General features: G+C 46.9%; 1 protein-coding gene across 2 annotated transcripts in view; it reads right to left on the bottom strand.

The window, feature by feature from the left end:
- The window catches only part of ZC3H3 (zinc finger CCCH-type containing 3), a 210,494-nt gene that overhangs the window by 182,612 nt on the left and 4,388 nt on the right, over positions 1–23,494 (bottom strand). For both annotated transcript variants that reach the window (XR_015797541.1, XM_088148865.1), the window contains exon 3: positions 22,892–23,073. Coding sequence is in view for 1 of the 2 variants with exons in the window: in XM_088148865.1 (XP_088004991.1) it covers positions 22,892–23,073 (182 nt within the window). In the remaining variant the exon portion in view is untranslated. The remainder of the gene's footprint in view (positions 1–22,891; positions 23,074–23,494) is intronic.

A 23,494-nucleotide genomic window follows, 5' to 3' on the forward strand; every position in this document is an offset into this window, starting at 1 on the left:
GAAGAGGAGCGCTCTTCCCTGATTAAGGGAGGCATAAAGATAGTTCCCAAGCACCAGAATAGACCAGCAGCTAAGGTTTCTTCCTTAGACCTCCTTCTTCCCTCCACCCTTCACCCCCAGGCCTGTCTACACATGCGCACGCGCACACACACACACACAGGCCTTGCATTTTTGTTCTGTTACACTGAAATGAAAAGTTTGCAGGGCAAGATGGAAACAGATGGTGTTACCCTCAGAGTCCACCATGGCATGCAAAGTTCCATCAGCTGCCTCTCTCTTCACTTTTACACAGGAAGCTAATTGATAATCTTCACCGCTCTCTCCAAGATTGCCTTAGATTTGTTTACTTTGGGTCAGTGGAGAAGGGTGGAAAAGACAAAATCAGGCAGGACAAACAGGTGTAGCCTAAGGTTGATGTCAGTGCTGGACCACAGACTGGCCACCATTCCAACTGCAGAAGGTGCATGGAACCAGGTTCAGGAAGAAGCCCTTCCTCAACTCCAGGCTTCACCAAAATCAAGACATGGGAATGCCCAGTGATTTCCATTTCTCTACCGGGGAAAAATCTGGATCTTAGAGGCTAAGGATACCCCAAGCAGGCACTGGCAGAGCTACCACTGGCTAGAGTGGGCAGGAGTCCTAGAGATTTGCACAGTTCCTGGTCCCTGTAACTCCTCTCAGTTGACCCATTCCGGACTGCACCACTTCACCACCCATCCTTGTTTCACTGCTGCTCTTAGCTGATGATCCATAACAATAGGGATCCAGATCTGTGGACAATTCTAGTTTGTACTGAGGTGAGCCCTGGCTATTATGACTTTCCAGCCTCTCCAAGCCAATCATTCTGTGGCGCTGGACATTTATTCTGCTTGAACAGGCCAATCTGCTTGAACAGGCCAATCTGGAGAATGATTGGATGAAAGGAGACAGACCTCCAGCCTTTAGCCTACAGAACTGTCACCCAAATGTAGAGCAGAGTCCCAAACAAGAGGTTATTAAAGAAAAAAAAAAACTAAAGCAATCCTAAAGCTACTCCTTCTGAAAAGGATACTACCTAGTGTCTTCACAAGAATCTCTGTATTGGCTGGGAATGCTGAGAGCTATAATCCTAAGGCATGGGAGGACACCAAGTGGTGTGCATTTTCACATGCCTAACACCTCATAACCCAAGAAACTGAGTGCGCACATTCACAAACGTGTATGCCACAATGAGGACTGATGCCCGCAAGCAAAGCAGGGATAAGGGCAGGGAGAGAAGCTATACAGTACAAGGCAGGTCGTATGTGAAACTGGCCTTCTTGGATCCCAGAACCTAACCAGAGAATTGATTTCCCAAGGTTTAGCCTCAAAAACCATTCTGATGGAACATTAACGTGCACGGAAATCCAGTTTGCCACTCTGGTGACCTGGTCAAGCTGTACTTTTATCCTCTTCTCCAGCAAAGGCTGAACACAGGTTAAACTTTACAAACTGGAAAACAGAGAAGGCAAGATTTTCCCAATCTGCCCCTGCTCCTAGACCACAGTTTCCACCATGTCCATCTAACAGCCACACTAATTGGGAGTGACTTCTTCTCACTGCCACACCAGCAATGCAAGGGCACAGAAGCACCAAGAGGAATTAACATCTCTCAACCTTGCTGGGCATCCCCCAACCCTGGTGACAACTGGTTAGTGCAAAGCAGTGACAGAGAAGAGGAAAAGAATGCCTACATTTTACTAGCAAGGAAAAGCCAAACAAGTCCCCACGTTCTGGCATGACAGCTCCTGGCATCCATGCTCCGTGAATACTAATTCCAAGGTGAGGGGGACAGCAATGACTTCCTCATCTGAGGAAGTAGGCCTTCTTCAGTTCCTTTCCTCCCAACTGCACAGACCCAGAGTGCTGGAGACACTTAACATCCTACTCACATCTTCCATCTGTACTCATCCTAAGCCATGGCTCCTTGAATGAGACACAAGGGCTGGGTATCCTGTAATGAAGGCATAAACCACATTCACAAGCCACAGCTGATTAGGTTTACACTACATGCTAAGCCAGACCAAGCAAAACACATCACATATTGATATGACATGAAAACCTGGCTGTTACCTGTAGCTGAAATTTGAAATGCTGTGTGAGTTTGTGTTGCTTGTACAACAATGAGGAACTGGGGAGTGATGCTTACATCACTTTTGAATTTTCAATATTTCTGTATAAATATGACCTAAAACATGATGTGTTCTCAACACATGTCCCTAAAACCAGATAAAAAGAACCCAATTAAACAAATGAAGTCAAAAACATTATACTTGTGTACTGATTTATTGAGGAAAATGATCCAAAGCTACATATTTGCGTGTAGAAAAAGTATACGAACATTTGCTTTCAGTAACTGGCGTCCCGCCTTTTGCCAGCAATACAGTGGTACCTCTACTTACGAACTTAATCCGTTCCGTGACTCTGATCGCAAGTCAAGTTGGTCTCAAGTCGAAGTAAATTTTCCCATAAGGTTCAATGTAATTACCGTTAATCCGTTCCGGCGTCCGCGGACCACGCATCAGGGGAGGAAAAACGGCGGCTGACCATGCGGCAGGGCGGAAAAATGGCCGCGGACCACGTGTCAGGGACGGAAAAATGGCCATGGACCACGTGGCACGGGGGGAATGGCCGCGGACCACGTGGAACGGGCGGAAAATGGCCGCGGACCACGTGGCACGGGGGAATGGCCGCGGACCACGTGGCACGGGCGGAAAATGGCCGTGGACCACGTGGCACGGGTGGAAAAATGGCCGCGGACCACGTGGAACGGGCGGAAAATGGCCGCGGATCCGGTTCGTAAGTCGAGGCGAGTTCATAAGTAGAGGTAAATTTTTGGGGCCGGAGCTGATCGTATCTCGAAAATTTCGTAAGTAGGGGCGTTCGTAAGTAGAGGTACCACTGTAACTGCAACTAAACATTTCCGATAACTGTCAATCAGTCCTGCCCATCAGCTTGGAGGAATTTTAGCCCATTCCTCTGTACAAGAACAGCTTCAACTCAGGGATGTTGGTGGGCTTCCTCTCACGAACTGCCCACTTCAGGTCCTTCCACAACATTTCAAAACATTAACTTTCTTCTGCTTTAACTATTCTTTGGTCATACAACTTGTGTGTTATGGGTTGTTGTCTTGTTGCATGACCTACTTTTTCTTGAGCTTCAGTTCACTGATAGATTCCCTGCCATTTTCCTGTAGAATTTGCTGGTACAAAATTCACAGTTCAGAATTCATAGTTCTATCAATGATGGTAAGCCATCCTGGTCCAGGGGCAGCAATGCAGGCCCAAACCATGATACTGCCCCCGCTATATTTCACAGATGGGATAAGGTTCTTATGCTGGAATGCAGTGTTTGCCTTTTGCCAAACAACGCTCTTCATTCAAGCCAAGAAGTTCTATTTTGGTCTCATCCGTCCACAGAACATTCTTCCAATAGTCTTCTGGCTTATCCATGTGGTCTTTCACAAACTATAGATTGGCAGCAATGTTCCTTTTGGAGAGTAGTGGTTTACTCCTTGCAACACTGCTGTGTACTCCTTGCAACGCTGCCATGCACACCATTGTTCAGTATTCTCCTGATGGTGGTCTCATGAACACTGACATTTGCCAATGCAAGAGAGGCCTTTAGTTCCTTTGAGAGCTTCCAGGGTATTACATGCTTTGCTCTTGGTGTGATCTTGGTTGGTCAACCACTTCTGGGGACGATAACAACAGTATTGAATTGCCTCCATTTGTACATGATCTGCCTGACAGTGGACTGGTAGAGTTCAAACTCTTTGAAAAGAGTTTTGTAACCTTTTCCAGCCTGGTGAGCATCAACAACTGTTTTCCAGAGGTCCTCAGAAATCTCCTTTGCTCCAGCCAGGATACACTTCCACATATCTGCGTTGTGAAGATCAGACTATGATAGTGAATACCCAGAATTGTGTTCTTTCAATAAGGCAGGACCTCCCACACTCACACCTGATTATCATCCCACTGACTGAAACACCTGACTCTAATTTCCCCTTCCAATCAACTGATAATCCTAGGGATGCACATACTTTTGCCAGACACAAATATGTAGCTTCGGACCATTTTATATAAATATTTACTTATTTATTTATCAAACTTATCCCCGCCCATCTCCCCCCAATGGGGGACTAAATGAACAATAATGAACAAATAAATGAACAAATATAATGTTTTTGACTAATTTGTTCACAAACTTTTAATCACCACTGTACTTTACATGTCCCACATGAAAGTAGAAACAAAAAGAAGGAGCAGGCCAGAGAGAGACCTGCTTGCTTCTCAAAAGCGTATCTGCCCCACTTGGCTACTTTCTCCATGGTCAATGGACAAAAACATTAATCTTAATGATAGTTAAGTTAACAGAGTCCACACTTAACATTTTCCCAACTACTAGATCAACCCATCCACACTGCAGAAGGTAACCCAAGTATCTTGGAAGCCCCCTTGTCTCCATGCTCAGTTTCTCAACCAGACATGCACGGCAGAAAGGGAGTGATTTAAGCCAAGGGTGCCACCTGTTGGCATTTTGGAGCATGAGAAAGTACCTAGGAATGAGCAGAATGCCAGGCTGCACAGCTCCCCCCGGTGCACCAACTTCAGTAAGAAAGAACCTGCTAATGACTCCTCACTTGGTAATGGGGATTAGATCATTGCTCAAATTGTATTCCCGAGGAATGGCGTGGCCGCGTTCCCAGGAAACCCAATGCTCCTTCCATCCTGATGAGCGACCACAGCCTTCCCGCCCCCCACCTGCCACCGCACACTCCAAGCCAAACAAGCCAGGACAGGGAAGGCACGCACCCAAGCCGTGGCCCGGAAGCCTCCACAGCTGCTTCGCTGTCTTGACTCCAGGCCTCAGAAACAGCACAAGCCGGCCCCGGGACAGCTGGGCAATCCACCGAGGGCTTGTCAGCAGGGCCGGCTGGGGAGATGGATGGGCAGAGCTGCCTGCCTTCTCCCGTCTGCCCAGGCATGGCACGCCATTATGGGAACATGAAACTGACCCTCCTGGATCCAATTAAAGGTCTCAGTTGCAGGGGGGTGGAATAGGGGAGAGCAGGGCAAAGCAGCACTCTGGAATAATACCTTCTGGAATGGTAGCAAAATCATTATTAGAGCATCCACTTTCTTTCTTTAATAATAATCCATTATTAAAGAAATCCACCTGTTGAAATAGCCCCGTGCACAGGGAGTTCAGGTCACAATGGAAGTTGCCAAATCCTCTGTTTCTAGAAAGACAGATGTTTTATTGGCCACCTTTTCCCCCTGCTTGAGGAACCCCAGGGCATTAAGGTGGGCCCCAGGGCATCAGCTGGACAGCTACCAGACAGGCTGGGGGTAAGTGAATTTGGGGTAGGGGAACTTGATTCTTGCAGCCTTCCTTGGAAAGGATCCCAAAGTGGTTTTCCCCTGCCTTCTTCCAAGAGAATTTCCAGACTTCCGTATCTAATCTACAGCCTGGTATTTCCTGGTATTCCCTCATCCCTGGTATTCCCAGGGATCAAGCCTGACCCCACTTAGCTTCCTGAGGTCAGCTGAGGCTGGCTTGACGCTGCCCCCAGCTGGGCTGTCTAGAAAGACGGGGTAGAAGTCAGACAAATAATCAGAATAGCTCTGAACAGAGGCACTTGCTGGGAGAACAAGAGTGTTGTCAAGGCTTTGGAAAATAAAACAATAGCAAGAATCAGACATCAAATGAACCCAGAAGACTCTTCATATTACATGCAAAGTGCACTCCCTCCTTCCTCTATCCAGTAAACCCCCTACCTTAAAGAAATCAGAGGAAGGAACCTGCCGCAAGTCAAGTTCCCAATTTTTCATTTACACAACCATCCCCACAGGGTGCTCCCATGATGTGTTGGGACTACAGGTCCCAGAATTCCCAGCCGGGAGGGTCAAGAGGGGAATTCCGGGCGTTAGCTTCCGTCCCCGTATAGCCAAAGGGTATCCAGCCAGTGAAGGCTGCATTAATGCAGCATTTTTGCTGCTTCGGTTTGGGGACAGTTTCTCTACCCTGGTTTGTGGAGCAAGGCCACGGTAGCATAACCCAGTTCACCGTTCTCCTTTTAAAGATCCATACGAGAGAGATTAATTTGCAATGGCACGTGTCTTCCCAACAAAGACCTCTGTGCAAACAGAGCAGTGGTCGTGACAACATCCCCTCCTCCGGCCCAGGCTGCTGCTTCTGAGTCCCCCAGACTACATTTTATCCTCCACAGAGTAAACTTTGATAAGAAGGAGGGGAACAGTGCTCCCCCCTCAGGGCAGAAAGAAGTGTAAGAAGAAATCCCCATTCCTCTCATCTGCCGGCACTGCTCTTCACCTGCCATTTGTGATACCCCTGGGGACTTTCTTTAGATCCCCCCCCAGCGGTGCTCTGACCATGTTTTAGAGGGTACCTAGGAAAGACTCCAAGCTCTTCCCAGCCAGGAAATATTACAGACCCAAACTAATCACCCTTGTGAGAAGCAGCTGAACAACAATCTGCTTGGGCGGACAAGTTTCCCTAAATTCAGAGAGAGAAGCCAGAGCAAAGAGCTTTGAGAGGGGCAGCTGAAGAAGCCATTCTGGAGCCACCCTGTCCAGGGCTAAACCAGAACATGCTCAGAGCAGGCTGTGCGAGAGGGTCTTCCTGAGGAGCAGCAAGCAGCGCAGCACCCCATCTATAGGGAACCATGGTGTACCAGCAAGTGCCCTGGAAGATCAGCTTTGGCCACTAAGCCAACTGCACTCCTCCCTGGAGGATGGGGACATGCCTTGGATTATTATTATGGTGGGGGGAGAACCTTGAAAACAGAAACAGCAGCTGGCCAAGGACGCAGCAATGTGGATTCGCAATACCTCTCAGAGACGCTGCATCGGCCCCAGTTGCCAGATGCCCTCTCAGTTTTCACTTAGCCTGCCTCTATGATTGCCAACGCCATGTCCTCAATGGGACTTCCCACCACAGACCCCCCCAACATAGAGACCCAAATCTGGTTTTTACAGACCAGTGAAAGAAGTGGTCCCTGGTCCTGAGGCAGTTTAGGAAGTTGATCTCTTCACTCAAGGCTTTCAGAGAGGTTTCATGCTACTGCTTATGTGGCTTTAACTGCAAGTAGCCAAGAGTAATTTGGAAGTGGGAAGCACTGACATTTTTGGGAATTCTCTCTTATAAAATCTCCACCAGGATATGGAGAGAATGCAGGCTAGCACAGAGACAGGTGAGGGAGGCAAGACCTTGCACAGAGTCTGGAAAGTCTCCCCACCTCACCCCACCCCACCCCACCCCTCAATGAGGATGCCTGCTATTACCTACCTGAATGGCTAACTAGGGCTGCACTTCTGCTTTGCTCTAAAATATTCATAGCAGCAGAGTGCCTGAGATACTTGAGGCAGCAAAGGAACCTTCCAAGTTCAGATGATGCCCTGCCAATAGTTTTTTAGATAAATAAAAGTCAAACTCCCTCTTCCGCCACCCCACAGAGGATCTCAAATTTGTCACACAAAGAGCCTCCAAACAAAAATAAAAAATAAAGGGGCCCTTCTTCAATTTAACTGCACGTTAGGCATCTCTGGGATGGGTGGAAACATATAAAATTAGAATTATGAAGGTCTGGCAGCCAGGATCCCATCCTGGCCAGACTCCACTGAGAACCTCCCTCTTCCTCATCAACCACATCCTCTGGGGAGGCATTAGGGCAGAGGTGGGCAACGTCCTTGGTTTCCCCCAACTGTTTGGAGGGCAGCAGGTGATGTCATCACAGAAAGGAGTGCACAGCAAGGGAAGGGGTGGCCCACATTTTATAGACCCCTTTGGGGGAGGTTCATAAGAGTGGGAATGGGAGCAGGAGGTTTCTGGGGAGGCAAGCCATGCCTTCTCAAAAAAAGAACCCCCCAAACAGTTGAAAATCATGCTGTCAAAACAGGCCAGTGGCTGAATTTCAGAAGTATGATTTCAGAGTGTGCTGGGGGACATCTAGGGAGGGAACGGGGCTGTTTATCTCCCAGAGGTTTCCAGTTCCCATGCACACCCTTGTTTCTGAGGTTTTGCTTTTTTTTTTTTTAATTGTGTCACCAAAAAAACAGCAGTGCAACATCAAGGTGTTGGACCTGCAGGAAGTCCATCTTGGGATCGGAAGGGCTATTGCAGCCACACCACCTCCAACTGACTGCCATCTCCCCAACAACAACACTTGTCCACTGAATGCAAACTACTGTTTGCACGGATTGTAAATTGCCCACATGCATTTTGATAGCCTCTTTAATGTCTAAAGGATTTATCCAGCCCACTACTGTCCAATGGTGAGCCACAGATAGTCAGAGGGAGGCATCTCCTATTCCAGCTACTGGAGAACTTCTATATGAAGATTCCAGGATTCAAATTTGGTATCTTTTTGATGATATATATAGACCAATAGAGATTCTGTCATGAAAGTAGAGAAACAAAGTTATTGGCAAATTAGGTTGCTTTGATTCTGATCTAAATCAGGACAAGAGTTTTCTTTCCCACAATAGCTGTGTTAATACAACACAGCAAATTTAAGGAGGCGGTCACCCCTGATGATTTTCTGTTATGAATCACCACTAATCTCAGCTAGTAAGGACATCAATTTTGCAAGAAAGAACGAGCCTGTAGTACCCCTTTGCATGTCAAACAGACACTGCTAACAACTTCTCCCAATTAGAATGATATTTGAGAACTCTAGTCCACAAATGCTTCTGCCACAATAAATCTGGTTGCATCCGAGGGGCCAGAAAACTCTCGTTTTCACTGCAATTGATTAGCAATGCCTGGAACCTATAACTAAGAATTGGCTACTCATTAAGAGGCTAGCTGTTTTTCAGAAAAAGGAATTTGATATTCCAAATCTCTCCCACTACAACAGTTATCACTGGCCTTGCCACCGAGATGTGGGTGTGAAAGGGGTATTTGGCAGCCTGAGGCGGATCAGCCACGGAGTACAACACAAAGCTGCACATGAAGCATTAAGACGGCCATGGACTGTCACTTTCCAGCATCCACCTCCGCCTTGTCTTCTTCCTTCTTAAGGCTTTGCTAAATAATCTATCCCCTCTACATTTGGGTCACAGGATGGAAGAGGGGCAGAAACCCATCTCTCGCTATTCAAATAGCTGGAGATAGATGGAACGCAACTTGACAAACAGCAGGAGAGCTTGATATGACATGGCAGCTGAGTTTTTAAAAGTGCTGGTTATGGGGTTTTGTTTTGCTCTTCGCTCCCAACGCAACTGAAGATTTTTTTTTTAAAGCTAAGTTACTAAAGTTACTAAGTAAATCAGAACAAGGTCAAACAGGGATTTGCACAACAACTGGCAGGGATCAGAGCCCAGGAAAAAGCAAAATCTGAAGGCGCTCAGCCTCCCCCAAACAACTTTCCGACTGCTTTTTGTTTCAGGGCTGCATCTAACATTTTTAAAACCCAACGTCGCTATTGAAATACTTTGACAGAAAACCAAGGGAGGACAAAGATGCTTGCTACAGAACAGCAAAAGGAGCCGCACGAAGGTTCTGAAATATCAAGGCTTAAAAACAAGATTCGCAGAAGCAAAGACGCAAAGCCTGGGGGCATTTAGCTAAACGGTGCTGAGCGCTGGGAAGGGCTCTGCAATTACAGAGAACAGGGTCTGTCTGGAGCCCACGATGGTTGCTCCTGCCCTGCAGAACGTCTGGACTCCAGCACCATTTACAGAGATGCCCAACCTGCCAGTGGCTCCAGGCAGCAGCCTCACCACCCAGTTAGAAAATGGTCCTTCGGCACATATCCCCGTTTTTCAGGCGAGAAGTGGTCTTCTGTTTTTGAACTAGGGAACTATTCACTTGGAGTCCTCCTTTGCTGCTGGAAGTAGGAAGGGCCAGATGCAGGAAACCTACTGCAGTCAGATGGAAATTTTTAATAAACAGACTATCATGGTCATTAGTCTTTAGCTGATTAGCTGATTTAAAGACACTGAAGAAGGGAGAGCAGAAAACAGTGTCACTGAGAAGGAGCCAACACACACACACACACACACACACACACACTTCCCCAAGGACTGTGGGGAAACAGAGAACATAAAACAATCTGCCTAAATTTATATATACGTATTTCTTTTTAAATAAATAAATAACTGGCTGGAATGCAGTAGGCCAGGAATTTACTGCCTGTCACAAGGGGGAGTTTAACATCTTGATTTCATGCTAATATTCTTCATTACATTTTATAGCAAAGCCTTTCTTATTTATGGGCTACTGCAGTATTCAAACATGGATTCCCAGGCCTTCACTCAAAGCCATCTCCAAATAGCAGCCTTCAAGTAGAACATGCCCTGTTGAACCACTCTGCTCCACAAAACAAAGGGGACCGAAAGAACCGAAGATGGAACAAGTCTGACTTCCCCGTCCCGAAGAGGCCTTCCTGGACCCTTTCATAGGGGGAGTCCACCTCCCCATCTTTCTCTTCATCTAGCGCTGTTCTCCCTTCATCTCCTTCTCCACTACCTAGTGAGTGGTGCAGCTCTAATACAGGGGAAAAAAATAAAATGCAGTTTTTCAAAAAGGAGGTAAAAGAACCATCCAGAAGCAAAGGAGAGAAGGACAGACCACCACGAGAGCTCTGAACCAAAAGCAGGATGTGAAGGCAAGATGGGTATCACAGTTCTGGATTCAGGCACTGCCCAGTCTTGAGAATTTCATCACGGAGGGCAGTGGAGAAAAACACGGTGCAACAGGCTTCAGACCAGAAACCCATTCTGGTCTGAAGAAGAAGAGGACACAGACATTAGGAGAGGAAAGGCCTGGGGTGGAGAGGGGCCCAGTCATCTACCAATCCATTAACAAGCACCACCCCAGAAGCGTTTATTGACACGTCCTCCCACATCCATAGTTGCCTCGTTTCAAGAGAGGTCCAATCTCCAGCAATGTCCCTGGAGATTGGTTGCATGGGTATGAAGTTGAAAGAAAAAACAAAAGGCTTGGTGGGCATTTCAAGATGGGTCTCCTCGGTTCTAGTCCAACACTATGAATCGATGCACAACATTGTGACATGGTCTTCCACCATATCCATTTTCCATTCAGAGGACTGGCCACTATTTTGCAAACATCCAGTATTTGTTTCTCCACGATGGAACTGCACTTCCTTGTAATGCAAACCTGACCATCGTTCAGATGTCAGCATTTCGAGACAAGTCCCCAGACTTCTCTTAAGGCAGCATTTCTGGATTAAGTCTATCTTGTGCAAGCTTTCCCCCAAGACACATGCACAAGACAAAGTGTGCATTCTATCCCCAGCTCCATCGAGTGCCCAAGGAGTAACAGAGGGCAAGAGGAACGACTCAGTATCATGTGCAGCAAGAGCAATGTTTTAAGGCAAGTGTCAAGTAACCAGCAGCTACAATCGAAAAATACATAAAACGCAAAGTGTTTTCCCAAGTTGGTGTCTGTATAATTAAGACTGCCGGGAGGAATGTAGCATTTACTGCAGAGTCAAAGGCAAGAAAGAAATCACAGAGAAGCCACTGAGAAACCAAATCCTGAATAAAGAAATGGGGGACCTACCTGACCCCAAATCTGACCTACACAAGGTTTTCTAAGAACCTTATGCTGAAAGCAAACCATCCACCCCCACCCCCACCCCCAGGTCCAGGGAGGCAAGTCCAGCACTCTGGCATTGAGGACAAGCCTCAGAGAGCAGGAACCTCAGCTGAGTCTCCCATGTTCCCAATGGAAAGGGAAGCAGGGCCAGGAAAGGGCTCTCTCCCCCAGGGAGCCACTGCTGGCCAGGGCAGGCAGCCTTCTCCAGGTCGCTGCATTTGGGGAAGGCCTGGCGCAATATGATTCATGGGGTCACGAAGAATCGGACACGACTTAACGACTGAACAACAACTGCCAGTTGTGCAGATAAAGAGAGCAAAACTGGGTGGCCCTACGTTGTTATATCCAAGAAGAGGTTTAAAACACAGACATGGCAATGAATGCAGCCTCCCAGAACCAGGCTAGGCAGAAAAATGCAGGCCACCCAAACCTGGATTCTTACTATATGATATATGATATATGATATATGATAAATGCATCCTGGAGACAGAAAATATCATACGTCCTTTCGATCTCAAGAGAGAAGCATTACATTTCCTCCTGTCCTCCTTGGTTCTCCTCCTCACTCAGCAGAGTTAATAAAAATATAGGTGTGAAGGTACTGAACGAGGAGTGGGGAGAAAGCCAGTCTCTCAGCCCAACCTACCTTACAGGGCTGCTGGGGGAAAACAGGAGCGCGTGCTGCATGCACGGCCTTAAGCTGCACATCTAGTAAATGCAAACACAAGACTGTGTGCACCCACAGGGGGCATTTACACAATAAGGGGTAATTCGACACAAAACTATTCCACTGGAGTAAAGTGACAACTGGACTTCAGGGGCAGATATTGGTTAAGGCTAGCTGATCCTTTGCTGCAACAGTCAGGCAACCTGTACCCTTCACCGTATCTACCCTGCAGGGAGGAAAGTATCTAACATTCATCTTCTCAGCAAAGCTGCACATTTCCCTTAAAAGATAAGAGGAAGTTCTGCGCACGAGTGAGGGAACGTGCATGGCAAGGGGTGGCCCCACCCTAACCCAATAACAGTTACCTCTGTCGGACACCCCCTTGCTCTCTTAAGGAAAGGAGGCCACACAGCCAAGAGCACCAGGTGCGAGCCATCAGGATACAGGTCAAGAGACCCCAGAGGATGTCCACTGCCAGATTCTACTTGTCCCTACACGGAAAGGACACGGCCTGGCCCGGGAGAGACCTCCACCCTACAAGCCCAAGGGAACACCAGGGCAGCAGTACATAGTGAGGCACACCCCCTCCCAAGGCTGGGCTGTCGCCTCCTTCAGTGCAGAAAATAAACCTTTTCCTTCAGCAAAGGATAAAAGCCTCTGGCAAAGATGCACCAAGCCCAACTCAGCCTGCGCAGCAAAAAAGCAGCGATTGGGAGGCAGGCGCCCTCGGTGGGATTCTGCCCTGTTGCACTGGAAGATCTCCATGAATGCAAACACTTGAGCAAAGGATTTTGCATCCCAGGACGGGAACAGAGGCAGCTGCATGTAATGAACCTTTATGTTACATTGCTACTATTATTGTTGTTACTCACAGGAGCTGAGAAACTTTTCCTGCCCACCAACTATTTTCTATGTTGCTTCTGTTGTTGTCTTACAGCAGTGTTTCTCAACCTTGGCAACTTTAAGATGTGTGGACTTCAACTCCCAGAATTCTGGGAGTTGAAGTCCACACATCTTAAAGCTGCCAGGGTTGAGAAATACTGTCTTACAGACAGGAGTGAATCTCATGCCACTTTTTAAAAGCATTCCGCACCTAGGCATTTTAATTCCCGTATCAATATAGCGTGCACGAAGTTTGGTATCATTTTGCAACTCGCAGTCCCGGTCAGATCATTTCTGGTGAAGTGATATAGGCCGTGGCCGATCCTCCTCTTGCCTGGGATTCTGGGAGCCAAGGTGTTCTGCATCAGGAGGGCACCAGGTTGGGAATCCCTGACTGGCAAGAACCCACTTTGGCTCCCTCCTTTCTACCAGTTGTATAAACTACACAATTTGCTCATTAGCCCCACAATCAGGCAGGACGAGATGAAAAGGGAATCATGCCCCCCCCCCCAAATTTGTACAGCTGCCATTTAGAAGCAAATATACTATGGTCCATTACCGCTCCCCCCCAAAAAAGTAGTCAAAAACCATGGATTATTCAGGAACAACTAATTAACACAGCTCTAACAATACATAAAATGGTCAGCCTCTGACTCTTCTGATAATTTATTCAGGATTAAAGTAACGCTGCCGTTGCCTTTTCCCTCCGTCTAATTCAGCATTTTCTTGTTTTCCTTAGGAAAGCAGGGCCCTGGATTTTAACTGCTCTAATGCCCTTTTACAGCGTTTGGGATAGTAAAATGTAACCGACACTCCAGCCCCAGAGAGGGAATGATAGATTGCAGCCTCCTCCACGCTGCGGGAAGGGAGGGGATTCTACAATGCCCCAGTTAATATTTAGGTGAAGGTGTAAATCTTCTGCTCGTGGTGATGCTCCCAATATCCACCAGCCCAACCACCTCCCAGTGCTTGATTCCTCTTGCTGATAACTAACTCATTTCACATAAAACACGGGGGTATTTCTTCTCCCCTAATATCTTCCTAAACAGCTGCATTACGTGGGACCTATTTTATAGCATGTCACTAAATTAAGATCACCAATCAATGGTGAAATCTAGCCAAGAGAAAATTACGTTCAGGGCCAGAGGAGGGAAGGGCATGCATTATCGTCTTTGGCTCCATATTCCTAAATTGGAAAGCCCCACTTTTAGCCCAGTAAACAATTCGAAAACTCAAAACCTTGAGATAAATTGTTCCATTGAATTTTCTGGTGTGCCTTTCACTACACTGATAACCTCCAGCAGATAGCTAGCATTAAACTGTAATTCAGATGCCAAGAGAAAAACTTTCAGAAACTTTTGTCTTGTCCTCTTCATGGCTCCATTTCGTGGCTGCAAAGGACACTGAATCATGCTCTGAAAACCAGCCACAAGACACACCGTTGCCCACGTTCTGCTGCTGGATACACTCAGGAGGTCTACACTTAGATTCCAATAATCTGTAACTCTGAGAAGCCCTCGGAATATTTTTCTCCTATCATCAAGAGAGACAGATGAGATGGGATTCATTTAATAAGCGGGATGGGAGGGGCACAAAGAGGCATGTAAAATGAGTGAAAGTAGCGCAAGACCGGAATGCACTGGCAACACCAACAGTACAGTGGAAAACACCCCTAAGCCCCAGCGAGCTTTGAAGCTTTTAGTGGGAACTTCCTACTTAGAATTTACAATTTACACTGCACAACAGAGGACCTAACATGTTGGCCTTTTCTCCCCGTTTACTGATTTCTGCAGCGATGCAGAATACGAATGAGGCAAAGGCCGAAAGAGACGCACAGCTCAGACACAACACTTGGGGACAACCATCTGCATGAAGGAAGCCCTGAGGAATCCGGGGAATGGCGAAGCGGGATTTGCGGTTCTGCTGAAGACACCCTGGGCAGGAGATGGAGATGAGGAACGAAACTGTTCCCCTCACACACAACAGGCCCTCCTGGTTTCTCAAGGAAAATCAGTCCATATTACATGCCGAAAAGGCACCTGTTGAAGGTGCTCTTAGGAGAGAGCTGAACAGACATGGGAACCACCTTTCAACATCTTTTTTTTTTCTGCTTCACCTTTCATCAAGCGTGACGAACCCAACTGAAGTGCCAGACAGGGGGAAATGCTATCCTTAGATATTTATCTGCTGGGGATACATTAATTCGGATTTCTGAACTGATCAGGGAGTTAAAGCCCTAAATGTCCCCTTTCAGCTCTATTATTCCTTGCCCGTCTGCCTGGAAAGGGCCTTCTTCCCACATCCCAGATGGCTGTCCCTCGCTTCCACCAAAGATGATTTCACTACCCAAGTCAGCATCAACAGGTCTCCAAGCTAATCCGAGGAAGCTGGCCTGCAGCACTGCCTCTCTACACATATGCCTGGGAGCATCGCCCCAGCACAAAATCTGCAAGATTTTTACAAGGAATGGGGCTTTATTACTTTTGTATGGTAGTCTGATATTAGCTACCGCTTTTAAATTGTGAAAGTTGAAGTGACAGAAGGGGGCAAAGAATCAATGGAGACTAAGCTTATAAATATGCACAAGTGAAAATGCCATTTAAAAGTAAGTAATTTAAAATATTTCAGCCTGAAGGCAACGTATTCTAGTATTTGGGAATTACCACTTTCTTTCCAAAGAATACTGGGGGAGGGAGGAAGGGAAAGGGAAGGAGGAAGAGACAAAACACTTTTATTTGAGTAAGTTTCCTGGAAGCCATATTCTCCCAAGGCATTTAACCTCCCTACCTCACCCAGAAACCGCTTGAGAAGCTCAAGATGGCAAAGGCCGGGGATCAGGACCAAGAACTTTGGAAAAGTGCCAGCGCAGGGTTTAAGCCTCTACTTGGCGGGATACGTTTCAGCATCTCTTCCCAATGGAGAGAGAAAAAAAGAAAAGGGGGGGGAGAGAGAGGGAGAAGGGAGAACACGACCTATGGCCCTGTCCGAAGGAGCACGACCACCAAGGGACGGACATGCGGAGACACAGCTGCATGTCACACATGATAACTTCTTTCCCCCAAACTGGACTGCAAGGAGGACACAAGCAAAGATGTCAAAAGGATGTGGTTTATCTTACTGAGAACAAATCTACACACCATTAAAGCTACAGTTCTTGAAAACAGAATTACCACCGCAACGGAATCCAAAGAGCAGAACTGTCTTGCAGGCATAATGGCCTCTACGGAATATGAAAGAGGAAATGTTTGGGAGGTGAAGGCTAGAAGGGAGATGCAAAGCAACCAGCTGAATCAGCATCCTTGGCAGCTGAGGCGAGTAGGAAGGTTCTGCAGGAAAACTGACTTCATCACCTGAGAGACAGAGACCCAGAGAACCGGGTCACGTAAGCCACGGCTGGATGCCAGAGACACATGCTAGAACCAGCTGAGCAGAGCCTCCAATGAGGCCAGATGGGACATTCACCCAGTTACCTTCGTCTTTTCTGAAAACTGGGTTGCTATTGTGTATGAAACAAAGTTTGCAGCTTAAAATAAATTCTGGTCATGGTTTAATGCAAACTTCTTCAACCTATGGATTCTACAGATGCTTTGCTTATTTAATCATGATTTCTGCTTTGTATGTAACAAACTAGATTTCATGGAAGGTGAATCTAAAAGTCTGCCAGAATCTTTCCTCCAGCAGGGCAAGAGGATGACGGAGATCGCGCTGCTTGGAACCCTTTGGCCAATGCAATATTTCCCTGAAAGACACACCGACAATCCTTAGAATGAAATTAAAAATAAAAATGTGGACAGGAAAAAAAAGATAATCTACATTAAGAAATACAAGATCTAAATAATAAATTTTATTATTTTGTTTTGATGTGCCTTTCTTTTCTGTAAGTTGCCCCAAAAATACAGAGAACAGCAAATAAAAGGAAAATCACCAGTATTCCCAGGAAGAAAAAGAGTTGCCACTTGTGTTCTCACAGAACTGGAATTCTTGCTGTACTGAAGCTGAGGTTCTTCAGCATGCTGAAGAGACCAATACATCATAAAAACGTTATTTCTCCCTACTTTAAAAAATGCAGTGCCAATGAAGACGGGATGTGCACCCAAAGGCCGCTGAGCTTCTCGGCGGCACTGGTGACTCCCTCTTCTCTGCCATCATGGCAACTCATTCACTGAGGAAGAACATACACCCACAGGGTTGAAAGGTGCCAACGAGCCACTGGACTGAAATTCTAAAACTGATCCTAGAAGATGGAAACATCTTTGAAAACAACCAGTCTGAAATGGTTTGACTTGCTTTCAAACACGACGGCTCTGGATTAAACAAGACAACACACACAAAGGCGTGGCATTCTGCCGCCTTCCTGTGCCTAGGGAGGCCAACCACTGGCTCAGGCCCTTACCAAGCGAGGACATTATCTCTGCAAACTTTGTATTCCCATTCTCTCCTCCTCGGTGCTAGAAATACAAGCATGAAGCTGTAATTAAGCAAGGCTCTGCAATCCTTGGTTTGCTACAGATCTGAAAGGAGGGACAGGAAAGGAAATCGTCCCGAGACCAACAACAAATGTCAAGGCCAGGAAATCAGAAGCAAGGTATGAGATGCGCAGCTGGGCTCCTTCACAAACTTCTGCTCCTGGTGGAACAGAGCACACAAGCGGTATTCCTGCTGGAGCACATCTTCTATCTTAGCCTTGATTTAAAACAGGTCAAAAGAAAGAAAAGTCCCTGCACAAAATAATAATAAATCAGGAATAATCTAGCATAGAAGGCCACAATGACATTGTATGCCTCACAAATGACGCAAACTGCGTAATTTATTGATTGATTTAATCCAATTTTGAGGCTGCCCAACTCCTCAATGACAATTAAAAGGAAACAACATATATCATGGAAGAATAGAGCCGACCAGAAGACCAATTCCTTAGCACAAAAAGCCCAAAGCCATAGGGACTTGACAACCAGGGCCTGGCCTAATCTGTCTCAGCCAACATTTAAACAATGACATCGTGATGCCTTTTGGGGAAATGGTACACGTTTACTATTTGTTTATTGCATTTGGGTCCTGCCCTAATCATCTGACTTCTGACAGTTCCCCACAAGGGCCCTCCAGGTGTGAGGTGACTACAACTTTAGGAAACCAGGGGCTTATTGCTCCAACACATCTGAAGGCCTCTGGCTGGGAAGCGCAGACAGATAAACCACAAAGATTCCTCTCTTTCGCTGACAGCGCTTGGCATTTTCATTCCTCTTCCCTTCAAGCAGGTCCTCTGCACCCTTATTTCCGAAACTGAATCTCACGAGCCTACCACGTAATGTGATTTAAAAAATGTATGCGTGCTGCTGCACCATTATATTTCATCTGCATACATAACAGAGATTTAATAGCAGCCTAGACACAGAGCAATCTAGTTTATCTATGTAGTCCAGAGACAGGAGAGGAGAAAGAGATACGCATTAAAATTACTGCTAATTCAGCATACACAAACACATACACGTTCTTTGACTATAATTCTGGCAAACTACACAGGACAGCCAACACACCAGGCTAGTTAGAAAGCAAAAAGACCCAGAACCAACCTGGAAGACCCTCCCAATTCATTCTCTTGCACATGCGCATTCCCCCCCCCCAGTTATTTTGAGATTAGCGACCAATGAGATGGTCTACTGGCCAGACCTAAAGGCATCCAAGGGTACCTGAACGTGGGACACAGTATCTGGAGGCCACAGTCCAGAGGCCATTGCCCACCAGAGCCAGCAGGAAAGTTAGCCTGTTCAGCGCTTGCCCGCCTCGCTGGAGGCGCACGGAGGGGAAAGGGAGCCCCCCCTGAACTGAGAGCCACCAATCAAGGGAATGGCTGGATACTGGACTGCCCGCAAAGAGGCAGGATCCTGCAGCTCACAGAAACTTCTACTGCCTTTTAACTATAACACCGTCCACAGCCTACCTCCACGCATGAACGAAGCGGGGTGAGTTGTGCCTTGTGGGAGACATTACAGAGAAGGGACACACGCAAACGCACAGCACCTTTGTAATATTTTGCAATCCCCACAGGCAAAAAGAGACCGGCCGCACTGCTGAACAATGCAGTTTTGAATTCAATTAAAGTGATTATCTGTTGTGCCAAATAAATTGTGTACAGCATATATCCTGTAGCACTTTACACCTACAGGCTCATTATTTCCTAACTGTTTCCTCCTGTTTATGCGCTTTCAAATTAAATTGCTGATAATATGCGCCAAAATAAAAAATGAGTGCACCTTGTCCGAAGAAAATTGATTCTCCTTTCCTCCTGAAGCGGGCGATTGCCAGGTTTTATATACTCAGTTCCTGGCGATCATTAGTAATTCAATTTTCTTTTTATTAGCCCCCTTATCTGCTGAGCAATATAGTGGCAGAGCTGACTCTTTCGCACGGGTAAATGTTTAAAATCTTTTCCCTGATTAATTTTGCCAGTTAAGGAAAAGAGGAGAAATGGCCCGGCTCTTAGCCATCACAATGAATATAGCTTAATGTTGATTGTGATGGAATTTCTAATGCCAAGGAAATTGATTGAACGCAGCAATTATGCCACTATACTAACTCAAGGGAAATGGGATAGTTTTCTCCTGGCCATAGTCTTTTGGTTATTTAAAACAATCCAATTTGCAAGGATAATTATATATTAGTGTTTTATCTGCCACTTGAAATGAACATGGGAGTTTTGATACTGGCCCAGCATTAGCAGGTTATTGCTGCAAATTACTTGGTATCTGCTTTCTTTCACATAAAGAGCGAATTAGGCAATCAATTACCAGAAAAAGGTGGGCGAGGGAAACCGAAGGGGCAAGGCTGCCCTCTACAGGTCAGCGGGAGGAGGAGTCACGTGAGCCTTGCTGAAGCAGGGGTGACGGCGGGTCGAGAGGAGGAGGAGGAGGAGGAGGAGGAGGAGGAGGAAGGAAGGGCCTGGAATGGGCTGCATCTAGCAGTCTGTTAACTGCTGCAACCCAGAGAGAGGGCGGGCGGGCGAGAGAGAGAGAGAGCACAGAGAAGAGGCCATGTCGTCCAAATTATCTACTAGACCTCATCATCAGGAGGGAGCCATGATGGTGCCACCCCAGGCCTCGCCCTGAACACCCAAGCGCTGAGAAGCTGACATGCGTGTCGAGAGCACAGGTGTTCGGAACATGGAGGGAATGTAATGGCATTGATTTTAAAGGGTGAGGAAAGGTTCACAGCCTGAACATTAACCCTCCCGGCTCCTTTTCTTCCAGGCTTCAGTCAACAGCTAGGGTGTTTTCAGCACCCAGCAGGATAAAGCAGCCAACATTCACGTCTTCACAATGTCAGTCAGGATCCAGCGCCGAATGCAATGCAGGCACCAATACAAGGAGCACATGCCGGCTTTCAGAGATTCCCTTTCGAAGCCAGCGCATGTTCGGGTCTCACGTAACGGCCACGTAACAGCATGCCAGGGGCCATGGAATTGCAACATACAGTGCTGCAAATGGCTCAGAGGATCTTGTTTGTAAATCTAGGCCCTTTAAAGCCTCTCTCAAAGTGCAGGCTAAAACTTGTGGATTGCCACCAACTACCTTCTGTACTTGAGAGCAAGATCTCCAAATCTTGCATAAGCTGGTCAAAAATTTCTAGGGTGACTGACGGGACTAGAACCTTTGTGGTGCGAAGACCCCTGCCACACGGCCAACACTCACAGCAACCTGTCCAAAAAGATAGTACAGAAGCCACAGAATGACGCAGATTTTTTGCGCTCGTTCACTAGGCCACCCTTTGTTATGCATGAAAAGCTTTGGTACGCTCTAATTATAATCAGAGCTGCTTGAGACTCCATTAATAAAATAAGGAGCAAAAGGGTCTTAATCTAATTTAAGTTTGGGGCAAATGCATCAGGTTGGCTATCTGGTGGCTCTGGGTGCAAGGCTGCTCACTTTTTATAGAATTGTAATTTTAGAAAATTGCTGGCTTTTCACACAAAAGTTATGCTGGTGGGGCAATACTGCAAACTCTCTCTTGCTAACAATGTGAGTTTTACTCTGATCTCAGTTGACTTTGATGCACTTGACTTCAAATGTTGCAAGGCAGACTTTTCTTGCTTGGGGCACTCCAGATGGGCTGCACCTCAAGGAACATGTTGCCCCAGATCACATGCGGCTGGTGAATGGGGATGGAGGCCTATTCTGTTGATCAGAAAGGTAGGGCACCAATCTGGAAAGGCGAACTAAGCTCTCTTCTCAGTGTCTGTGGCACAAAACCAGACAGCACAACAGACCTGTGTTCCTCTTGGCCTGCATTGCAATACTATTGTTTTGCCATCATACGTGTGGTAGCCTATCAGGAAGCATTCAGTGTATTATGCAGGCAGTGTAAGGCTGTGGGTGTGGCTCCTTTACCCTTCCTTCTGCGGGTTTGAACTAGCTTCTCAGCCACAGAAAGGTCAGGAGATAAGACACTGTCACCGTGTGACCACGGGTTCTTTTACAGCTGGATGTGCTTGTGCCTATAAGGAGGGCAAGTGCTTTACAGAGATAGAGAAGGCGTTTACGTTTCCTCTTGCATCCTGTGTAATAATCTGGACTGAAAGCTTGACTCAAACTCTACTGGGAAATCCTTCCATAGTTACAAGAAGTCACAGCAACAAAACCTACCAACATCTGCCCAAACAAGAACTTTCATGCTGGAACAAGTCACACCTACTAAATGTAGGTCACATACATAAACCATTTTGCCAGGAACAGAGCAAAATATTAGTTATAAAAGAAAATACGAACATGAAAAGCAGAAATACAGGGCTTTGAGCTGTTTTAATGGGATGTGAGTTTGGTAGGCTGAATATTCTATAACCAGCCATTCCCCCCCCCCCACATTTAAAGATAAAAAAACATATAGAAGACTAGTTTCCCACAATTCTGTTTATGAGGAATTCAGATCTACCCGCAGGGCATAAACCAGATAAAGAGCCAACAGAACAATTGTAAGTGCATCCTTCTTTGAAGCACATGCCCCTGGATCTTCAAACAGCTTTCTGAAACAGTCAACATCTCAAAAGCGCCAAATGACAAAACCGGCACTCCGAGACAAGACGCAGACGCAGAGCAAGGGCCTTCGCTGTATCTACAAAGACACTCAGCGTAGATAAGAGTTACCATTTTTATTGTACATGTGCTCCAACTAACGCAAGGCATGAACATGCTCTCTCACGTCCTCCTCATCTTCAAGGTAAAGGCAGGTAAGATGAAGAAAAAAGCGCAGGCAACTGAGCCGAGGAGTCACGTCCCGGGAGTTTATAGCCAAGCTCAGGTTCTAGACTGGGAGTAAGCAACCTGCAGGCCACAGGCTCTATATGCCCCCGTCTGTAATCTGCCAACCCCCAAATCTGGGCTGCCATTTTTTCAGCTTGATTTTGAATAAAAATCACAAGGGTTTTTGGAGGTGGGAGGCAACCAACTCCCATTCCCATGCTTAAAACACTAAAAGGGGCTGTGGCACCCCCTGGGACCCACAGCCCTCCAGGCGATGGGAGAAAAGCTGCTCACCCGTCCCGATCATTTGGCAGCGGCAGCTGTCGGACAACCCTCACGCAGCGCTTGGAGCAGAACGAAGATAGCCAACCCAAGATTCCCACAGCAGGGCGCCTCTTGCCACACGTCAGGCTTGCCTGGCCATCATTCAAGTTTCAACCATGGAGGGCAGCACGTCCAACTCACTCCAGCCACCCTCCACATAAGCCCGATTCAAAACATCCCCTACCTTCTTTGGCCAGAACAGGAGCTCGAGAGGCTGGCAACCGGCGCAATCTGTGCTTGCCAATCTGCACGAGGCCTTTCATCCCAGTCCTCCGGCTAGTGGGGGAGGACCTTCCCCGCGGGGAGCTCCGTTTCCGGAGGCAATAGCGGCTTTTCAGAAGCATGGCGGAGACGCTGGCAGGAGAGCTGGAAGGACAACCAAAAAGCTTGTCAGAACCCTTCACTGCCAGGTGCCTCAGACCCAAGCTTGTTTACAAGGACACAATGTGGAAGAGACAGTGTACATAACGCAGGCAACAGAGGCAAAGGGCCATTTGTGCCCAAATAAAAACCCAAATCCTACCTGGATATAAAATGACAGCACAGCACGAAACTACCTAGGCAGGATCATCATCTGGGCACACTTGTTCTCTAAACATTGCTTCTGCCACAGGGAAGCACTCAGACACGTAGGCCAATCTTCCCCCATCTGAAGGTCCTCCAGATGTCTGGACTAGAAAACCCAGAATTCTCCATTCAGCATGCTGAAATGTGCATGCCTGGAGAATCCATAGGTTTGGGAAGTTAAATAATCCCGTGCCTATATTCTGAAACAGCATGGGCCCAT

The sequence above is a fragment of the Python bivittatus genome, unplaced genomic scaffold, assembly GCF_059951505.1.
Source record: "Python bivittatus isolate LINGU-HERP-01145 unplaced genomic scaffold, Pbiv_v1 ctg000590_np1212, whole genome shotgun sequence".
Classification (NCBI taxonomy): domain Eukaryota; kingdom Metazoa; phylum Chordata; class Lepidosauria; order Squamata; family Pythonidae; genus Python; species Python bivittatus.